The sequence below is a fragment of the Tinamus guttatus genome, unplaced genomic scaffold (genome assembly GCF_059628265.1).
Source record: "Tinamus guttatus ecotype Peru unplaced genomic scaffold, ASM5962826v1 Tinamus_guttatus_pri_ptg000350l, whole genome shotgun sequence".
Lineage (NCBI taxonomy): Eukaryota > Metazoa > Chordata > Aves > Tinamiformes > Tinamidae > Tinamus > Tinamus guttatus.
Window position 1 is genome coordinate 1 of NW_028288884.1, and position 9,664 is coordinate 9,664.

The following is a 9,664-nucleotide window of genomic DNA, read 5'->3' on the forward strand; positions in this document are numbered from 1 at the left end:
GGGTTTTTTCCTTAAAGGGAAAAGGCTTCAGGCTAAAGGGCTTTTAGTTAATGTGGAAAGTGCTAAAAGGCTTTTAGTTAAAGGGGTGTGAGAGAATTGCTCAAGAAATGGTAATTTAGAGAAATACTGAGGCTAACAGAAATTATGGCATTACAGAGGCTTTCTTGAGGTGAGAGACCATCACTCATTCCATTATGGTTGGTACATGTGGAATCTACTTCTCCACGATTCCCATGGCCACACAATCTGCCCTCCTACCACATACTAAGAGTAGTAAAAGAAGAGTGTAGACACCATGGCCAAACTTTGTTGGCTTCCCTGCGTAGGGGATAATCTGATGGTGTCGTGCACACGATGAATGAATGGAGGGTGGAGTGGAGTGAAGATACTGCGGCCAAAACTCTGTTGGACTCCCTGCAGAGGCAGCAACCTGGTCGTACCATGCAGCTGATGATAAGCCAAATAGTGTGATGTCTGGTGCTGGCCCAACAATGGTGGCAGATCAGTCCTTCTGATAGACTTTGAATCTCCTTATAATACCAACACACAACCCCATCCCAGAAGTTACCTGCTTCCAAGGAACAACCACGGCTCACTGAGCATGCTATCTAGATTTTTGATTAACTCAGGAGACTTTTTTAAACACATGAATAACGAAAGTCAGTGTGACTATAGTCACTCCACCTAAATGTAAAAGAAAATATATAAAAGGTGAACTAAGAAGGGAGATAGTAGGAAGAAAGAATAGGGTAGTAAGAACTAGGTAGGAAGAATGGGGGTGGTAAGAATGGAAGAAGAAGGAGGAGGAGGAAGAGGAACTTAGAAGGAAGAGGAGAGAGGGAAGACTCCATCGTAACTTCTGGATCAGTCAACAGGGTGAACCCCTTTCCTCCCCTCAGTTCAGGACACTGCCTGAGGAGACTCCTCGAGACTGAGAGCCCTCTCCCATCTTCTGTCTGAGTGATGGTTGCACATTTGTACACTAGGCACTAGGTAAGAACCCCACACTGTAGTCGAGAATTTCCTCTACTGGCATGCAAAACCTGCTTTCCAAATCTTGCATTTGAATAAATTGTGCTATTCATGAATCCAAGTACTTGTTTTGAAGGCAATCGGACCTACAGTTGATCGACTGTTGATGAAACTGGTACTGCCAGAGTCGATCTTATCTTTACCACAGTATTTGATATCCCTATTAAGAGATGAGTCCAGCCACCCCTAGTCCCTCTAACCTTTGAGGATTGGCTGGAACACAAGGGGATTCATCTCTTAGCAATTTTTACCCCCCATCAAACCACCATGGCCTGCCTGCATGGTGCCTGAAGACCCCAGCAAGGCTGTTCTTAGAGGTGAAACTGTGATTGCCCTCAGTCAAACCAGATGGGATGGTCTGGCTGGGGCCAAGGTCAGGAAAGGACAAGAGACAACAAGGACAAGCAGCAGCAAAGGGAGTTTCAAGAGAGTTCAAGGAAAAACTAATAATAACCATGGCAGCTGAGCAGCACTGGGACAGGAGCCAGGAGACTTTCCTAGTGAAACCACCTACTGACATGATAGAACAGTAAAGTTAGCCCGTCCCAGAGCAACCTGGTTGCCTTCCACCTCAAGATGAATGCCTGTGTGCAAAAGGACAAAGCAGGGGATTTTGTGAACTCTCACTTTAGCATGAACATTGAAAAGGTTTCTCATAGTCTCCTTCTAGTCAAATTGTGGACTGATCTGCAGAGGATCAGTGGACTATAAGGCAGGTGGATGGAGCATCAGGCTAAAACCAGTGATCAACAGTACAGTGCTGCCAAGTGGCAGCTGGCTATTCCTGGCATCCCTCAGTGATCAGCATGTGGGACAGGACTGCTTAACATCAAGTTACTGAAGAAGTCCCTGGATGTGGGCAGCCTGAGGTCCCCATTAGCCCATTTCCTCTTCATATCATCTTAGAGTGTGAAGAGTTTCCAGAGAGGGAGCAATAGAAGGTGTTAAGGGTCCAGCGACTAGAGCAGAGACCTTGGGGGTGATGTGCCTCTCCCATTTCTGAAGCATGCTTGACTGTACATAAGGAGGACTTGGCCTAAAGCAGTGGTGGCATCCAGTTGTTTGGGCCCTGTCAGGAAATCCAAGTCTTCCTAGGCTCTTGCCAGCAACCACTGCAAAGGGTCCTGGTTTTCCCATAGGTGCCCTGCTGTATCTACTAGAGACATGGGGTTGTGCTGGACACCCCAGGCAGCCCACCTGTTCCTGCAGGCCTATTTTGGTGTCACTGAATCAAGTGCCTACACTGATTGACATCAAGTGCTTGCGGTGTTTGCGTGTGCCTCAGCTGCCTAGTGAGAGGAGCTCAGGTGGCAGTGGACATCTGGTGTCCTTTCAGGTCACCAACTCCCTACCTGGTCCCCCAGTTCATGCTCTTGACGGAAGTAGGTGCATGCCTTCAAGTACCTCGCTCGCTTTCAGTGTCACTATGTGTTTCTGTGTGAGCAACTGGCTTTCCCCCTCCATCCCTAGTGATTTTAAAGGGAGCATAGAGGAGGATCTTGCTTGCACACAGCCTTGCTGTGCTCCCTTCTGCCTGCAGAAGGGGAAATCCCACCTCCTGGGTGCTTTTGTAGAGCACATGGGAAGGATGTGAATTCCCCTCCAGCCCAGGGCCTCCTAGGCCAGCCTGAGAAGCCCAAACTGGCTCATCTGAGTCAATACCTGAACTCTGGAAAAATGAGCTCTCTTCTTGTCCCCATCTAGGTGTCCTGCCCAGCTAAGAGATGCCAATCAGGTCTTCCAGAGTGGGACGTTTCCACCTCTTGCAAATAAGCATTCTGTGATGAGAACAACTGCAGTGCTGGCATCAATCTTCCTTCAGTGCTTAGACAGGGACCACTGTTGATTATTTCGAGGGATGGAGAAATTCATGAGTTCAGCTGGGCCTCTGCTCCTGAGCAGGTGTGCCAGATGAGCTCCGGATTCGACAATAAAAACACATCTGATGAGACAGACTTACTGATACTGACACCTTTAATCAAAACAACATAGGTACAAGTACAAACGAATAGGATACGGTTACTTACTGAATAATATTGCCAGCAGAACTATGAGACCACACATTTCTCCAAGATAATGGAGTGGAGAGGCTGGCAGACTCTCAATCATAGTGCGTGTCCCCGTGGGAGACAACGTTGACCTCAATGTTGTGAGTCTCCGTCCCACCTGAGCCTGGCCTCATGTTTTATTCCTGGAGCATCCTGTCATGTAAGGCCAGTAAGGCCATGTAAGGCTGCCCAGGGGCAGGCAAATCTTCGCCTTCCTATTATAGAACCCTTCTAAGACTGTGCAAGTGCACATTCCAGAAGGGGGTCTCATTCCTCAAAGTGGTGGTCCCACTTTCCTTATCCTTCTCATTCTCACAGTGAATTTGGTCTTCAAACTTCCTTAGACGGCGCTTTGTAGTCAGGCTGGCAGCAAAGCAGCCTGAACAGCAGTTCTTGCTTCTCCTGAGCTAACGAACTCCTTTGTTTGTTTGGATAACATGTAAGCGATATGTGCTCTCTGTTCCTGTTCAGAGACCTGGGTGTTACAATCTTCCTCTGTTGGTGGCCTCTGCTGAGCATTATCAAAGTTGAGTATTTCTCCTCCAAGGTCTGGGTTTTGTTTCACACAATAATTATTTGACTCTACAGACTCTACAGATCATAAAAATTTCCATCTCCAATAGAGCAGCCCTGGCTGCTCCCCTGGGTGCAGCCTCCCGCCGGCCCCGCGGGGCGCAGGGTGCCCAGTGTGGGGCTGCAGTGCCGGGCCCGGCGAGGCCGGGCTGCGGAAGGTGCTGGCGGGCGGGCAGGAAAGGTCCCCATCCCACAGCCCGGCACTCACCCTGGCTGCACGGGCCCTGCGTCGCCTGGGGCTCGCAGCCCTCGGAGGGCGCGGGGGCAGAGCTGCTGCCCTGCTGAGCCCTGTCCTCTTCCGAGGCCACCCGGGGGGTCTCTCCTCCATCCTGAGGGAAGAGCAGAGGGATGAAGGGCAGTCTGGGAGCCGGGGAGGGTACCCACGAGGGCGATGTTGGCCCTGTGGTGTTGCCCGCCCCAGCTGGCCCTGGCACCACCTCTTCTGCTCCCGGCCCTCCCACAAGGCTCTGCCCCCGCCATGGCCAAGGGCTCCCGTGTCCCCACGGCACTGCCCAGCCCCAGCCCCAAACCCAGGCCCAGCCCCAGCACCGCCATTCACACCCAGGCCAGGAGGAGGGGAGGCCTCGGGAGAAACAGACCTGGGCTGTGCAGAAGGAATCGCGGGAGCGGGCTTTACCTTGGGACCTGTGACAGAGGTGAACCAATCTCCAGGAAGGACAAGATGCCAGCGAAGAAGTCCCTTGGCCTGAGCAGCCTGTGAGTTCACAGCCTGAGGAAATCATAGCCCCAAGCCCTGTTCATGTCATCTAAGGGTGTGAAGAGTTTCAAGAGAGGGAGAGCTAGAAGGGTTGAAGGGTGTGGAGACCTTGGTGTGATGTGCCTCTCTCATTGATGAAGTAAGCTTGGCTGTAGACTGTTAGGACTTGGCTGAAGGACAGTGGTGGGATCCAGACATGTGGGCACTGTTAAGAAACCTGAGTGCCCAAAACCACTTGAAAGGGACACGTTTACCCTGTAGGTCATAGGGTGTATCTGCTAGAGACACGCGGCCGTGCTGGACGCCCCAGGCATCCAGCATGGCCTATTTCTGTGTCAGTAAATCAAGTGCCTGAACAGAATGAAATGAATTGTTTCAATGTCAGCATCTGCTCGTGTCTCAGCTTCCTAGTGAATAGAGCTCTGGTAGCAGTGGGCATCTGATAACATTTTGGGGGACCAAAGCAATTCCCTACCTGGTCCAAACACACGCTCTAGAAGAAAGTAGATATGGTGATCATAGCAATCAGACACTGGCACATGCCTTCAACCACCTCTGACCCTTCCAGTGTCACCAAGGGTTTGTGTGTGTGCAGCTGACACCCACCCTGAACGACCAGTGATTGGGAGCATAGAGCAAGACCTCACATCCAGGCATCCCTGCTGTGCCCTGCCCTTCAGCTTGGGCAAGGGGAATTCCACCTTCTGTGCATTGCTGTGGAGCTCACCACAGAATACCATGGCAGCCCAGGGTCTTCTAAACCAGCCTGAGAATCCCAAACTGGGTGACATCAACCAATACCTGAACACTGGGAAAGTGAGCTCTATTCTTGTATTCATTTAGCTTGCCTAGCTAAGAGTTGGGAAGAGGGGCTTCCCGAGTGGGACATTTTCAGCTCTTCCAAGTAACCATGCTGTGATGAAACAAACTACAGTGCTGACACCAATCTTCCCTAGTGTTTACAGAGAGACAATCAGGGATTATTTTAGTTGACTACAGTGCACATTTCCCAGGAGGAGGGAGCACGAGGGACAGAGAAATTGGTGAGTTCAGCTGGGCCTCTGCTCCTGAGCTGGGCCAGGCTCCTGGGATGGAGGCAGCTCATGGCAGCCTAGCAGCACTGCCCAGAGACAGCCGAGTGCAGGAGCAGCTCCTGTGCCAACAGCAGCAGGGCTGCGGGCACTGCCTGCTGCTGCGGACAGCAGAGGAGAGAAGGCAGCGAGAGGGGAACGGCAGTGTGGAGCGGGAGGACAGAGCAGAGCTCACTGAAGGAAGAAATCTTCACAACTGCTTGCGTGGTAAGTCTCTGGCTGCAGGGCAATGCTGCTGAGGTTCCTGGAGGGATCTTCTGAACCCATCCCACCCCATGACTGATAGGACTTCTCTCTCCTGGAGTATGCAGGGCATGGCAGAAGGAGCTGATCCAGCTCAGGGATTCCCTGATGCACCTTCACAGGGCAGGGCACACTGCTCCTTTCTTCCAGGTATTGCTGCAGGGGCGTCAAGTGCTGGGTGTGCACATAGGTGTCTCAGGTTTCTGAATCAGAGCAGCATCAGTGCATACCAAGGAGCCCCGAGAGCAGTGACTCTGCTGCCTGCAAGGGTCAGTGCCGCAGGAGAAGCTCTGAGTGACAGGACTGGTTCCCAATCAGCCAGGATCATCTTCCTGTTGAGACTGTGCTGCCTCAGTCAAGTCTGCTCACCTTGTTCATGTACAGGACATGTCTGAGGAGTCTTTTCAAGAGGAAGGTCAAGAGAAGGGCTACTTCCAAGGGCACGATCTTTCCTCCTCCTGCATTTTCAGTTGTCTCCCTAATTGCCGCAGGGAGAAAAGAGGAGTGTGTTCTGTTTTGCCAAGGAAGTGGGACTCAAGCCTTCCCTTTCAGAGATCAATAGGTCTGTGAGAAACTTTACAGAGACCCTTCAACCCACCTGAGCCTGCAGACAGCATTAGCATCACTTTTGTGGTGTTTATGATTCTTGCTTCTTACAAACTGCCTGCACAGCGATGCCCCTGGACAGTGCCCTGTCCCCAGAGGCCTGTGTGGGGCAGAACTAAGCACACAAAACTGATGTTCCCTGTGAGCACAGACAGGGAAAAAATGTTGGGACAGAGTAGGGTGCCATCAGGGACTGCTGTGGGCAGCAGAGATGGTCAGGGAAGGAGAGGGAAATGCCCACCATGATGGGAGAATGGACTTGGGGAAGTCATGCTCAGTCCTTCCAATGCAGACACCTTCCTCTGAGCAAGCCCTGCCACGTCTCCTCTGCCCCCCAGCAGCCTCTCTGTGCTGACAGTCTTGGGGTCCAGGGTATCAGCCCACTCCACCACAGCCAGATCTCTGGCAAAGGACAGGGGCATCCCTCCTGCTATGGGCACATTTCCTGCTGCCTGATACTGGGGCTTCAGGTGCCTTGCCTGCAATGTCACCATCTGTGAGGTGGCATGCCCATATAGGTGAGGGAAAGGCATTCCTGAATGCCCCTCTGCCTCTCTTTCCTTGCTTCCTTCAGCAGAAGGATCACAGGATTTCTCCTTGTTTTCCCTCCTATCCATGCTGCTCCTGTTCTTCTCTTGTACTCCCTGTGGTTGCAGGGTTTTCAGCTGAGATTCAAACACCTGCACTGAAAGTTGTGGAAGAGAGGAATATGCATGGAGATGAGGTGTCTCCAGTCTCCTCTAACCTGTGCAGCTCGAAGAAATGCAGTCCATGGGGTTAGGAACTGAGCTGACTCTCCCTCAGGCAGAGTCCATCTTCAAGGCTACTTCATCTGACCATTTCCCTGTAATGTCTTAACAGACTTGGAGGTGCCCTCAGGAGGGACATAGCTGACTCCTGACATCTCTGTGATGTCCAGGAGACCTCTGAAGAATCTGTTACTGACTGAGACTGAAAAAAACTGTTTGGAAACTGCATATGGGCATCTGAAAAGAGCCCTGCATGTTCTTGGCTAGAAGTGGAGCTTGGAGACCTCCCTCAGGTGCCTTGAGAAAGGGAGAGAAGTTGGAGATTTGCGGTTTTGAAACTGGACTCGCCTGCTCTTAGGAGGGACTGAATTCTTTTTAGGGCAACTTATTAGGTGATCATCATGCAGTTCAAAGAGGTGTGGGCACACAACACCTGGAATCAAGGAGAGACGAGCTGTCCTCACTGTGCACAGGATGACAATCCATTTTTTTCTCATGATTCCTGACAGAAATGATGAATATTTCTTCCTCTGAGGAACATCTCGCGGGGGTGAGAGAGGCATCTCATAAAATGTCAAACAATCAAACAATCTCAAACAATGTCAAAAATCCCCAAACTGTGCTCTCAGCCAGTCTTTAGAAGTGGTGGTGTAGATACTGAAAAACCCTTTTACAAACCAAGGGGATTTCAGTTGAAAGAGGATGAATCTCAGAGCTCAACACCCCTGATGCCCCCTTCCCACGATTGTAAAGCAGGACAGACTTCTCTGGAGGCCACGGGGAGATGTCCCTGCTCCTCCCATCATACTCCTCCACCCCAAACTGGAGCACAAGCAAAGGAGATGCACAAAGATCTCGATGAAGAGAGGCCACATGGGCAGTGTATGAGAATTGGAACATCTGGGGGCTATTTTACTTAAAAAGTCTGTCATAACGTCTCAATGTCTTTTCTTCTTTGAACAGTCTACAAAGCCTGGAGAGAGCAAAATGTCCAACAGTAGCTCCCTGAAAGAGTTCCTCCTTCTGCCATTCGCGGACACGCGGGAGCTGCAGCTCTTGCACTTCTCGCTCTTCCTGGCCATCTACCTGGCTGCCCTCCTGGCCAACGGCCTCATCATCACAGCTGTAGCCTGCGACCACCACCTCCACACCCCCATGTACTTCTTCCTTCTCAACCTCTCCCTCCTCGACCTTGGCTCCATCTCTACCACTCTGCCCAAATCCATGCACAATTCCCTGTGGGACACCAGAGACATTTCCTACTTAGAATGTGCCACACAGATATTTTTCTTCCTTTTTTTATTTTCAACAGAGTTTTATCTCCTCACAGTCATGGCCTACGATCGCTACGTTGCCATCTGCAGACCCCTGCACTACGGGACCCTGCTGGGCAGCAGAGCTTGTGTCAAAATGGCAGCAGCTGCCTGGGCCAGTGGCCTTCTCTACGGTCTCCTGCACACTGGGAACACATTTTCCATACCACTCTGCCAAGGCAATGTGGTGGAGCAGTTCTTCTGTGAGATCCCACAGATCCTCAAGCTCTCCTGCTCAGACTCCTACGTGAGGGAAGTTGGGCTTCTTGTGGTTAGTTTCTGTTTAGCCTTAGGGTGTTTCATTTTCATTGTGGTGTCCTATGTGCAGATCTTCACTGCTGTGCTGAGGATCCCCTCTGAGCAGGGCCGGCACAAAGCCTTTTCCATGTGCCTCCCGCACCTGGCTGTGGTCTCCCTCTTTGTCAGCACTGCAATGTTTGCCTACCTGAAGCCCCTGTCTGTCTCCTTCCCAGCTCTGGATCTGGTGGTGGCCATTCTGTATTCTGTGGTGCCTCCAGCACTGAACCCCCTTATTTACAGCATGAGGAACAAGGAGCTCAAGGACGCACTGAGGAAACTGGTTACGTGGGTCCAATGTCTGCAACAATAACCCCGCCAGTTACAGACTGTCAGGCATCAAGGCTTTGTGCTGTTTCTCTTTCCTCTCCTCTCCTCTCCTCACCTCTTTCTCCCTTTCTTTCTCTATTTTTTTTTCTGATGCATTCAATAAACAAATCCCTCTCATTTATATCTTCTCCAGAGACTCTGTTGAAGCAGGAGGCCCTGCTTCCCCCTTCACCAGCAGAGAGGAGCAACCTCAGAGCCCGCCGGTCAGAGCTCCCCCAGGTGTCATGTCCCTGAGTGCAGTGAGGAGAGTTTCCCTGTGCAGTGTCTCTTCCTGCTCTGGCATCAAGGGAGCTCCAGGGCACAGAGTTCGGCTCAGACAAGCATAGATGGGGTGAGACCAACAGTCCCATGTCCATTAGGAGAGCTCGGCTGCTTCAAGGACAGTCAGCATGTCATCTTACAACCCTCTTCTGGAAGGGTGACAGCCACGTGTCACCATGGGCTGATCCCTTCCCTCTCCAAAACTCCCAACACTATAAATGGAGGGACAGTGGCAGGGACACTCAGACAGCAGCTTGTGAGGACAGGACCGTGCTTGACAGTGTCATGCCCAGTGACAGCAGCCTTCCTGTGGGGGCTGCAGCTTTCCTGGACACATCCTGGCAGAGCATCAGGACTTTCTCTTTATAGAGTTGTTCTCTTCATTTCCATGCTGTCCTTCTAT

At 51.4% G+C, this 9,664-nt stretch overlaps 1 protein-coding gene across 1 annotated transcript; it reads left to right on the forward strand.

The window, feature by feature from the left end:
* Positions 1 to 772: 772 nt before the first annotated feature.
* On the forward strand, positions 773 to 8,983 carry LOC104573690 (olfactory receptor 14A16). The gene is made up of 3 exons (XM_088529834.1): positions 773 to 781; positions 3,342 to 3,387; positions 8,007 to 8,983. The coding sequence occupies exons 1-3, from the start codon at positions 773 to 775 to the stop codon at positions 8,981 to 8,983; spliced, it is 1,032 nt and encodes a 343-aa protein (XP_088385960.1).
* The last annotated feature ends 681 nt before the right edge of the window (positions 8,984 to 9,664 follow it).

Bases quoted from the DNA above. Each gene is read 5' to 3' on its own strand.
- LOC104573690 (XM_088529834.1), top strand. The intron at 3,388-8,006 runs CATTCTCACAGT...CGTCTCAATGTC, and splicing joins CCCACTTTCCTTATCCTTCT to TTTTCTTCTTTGAACAGTCT.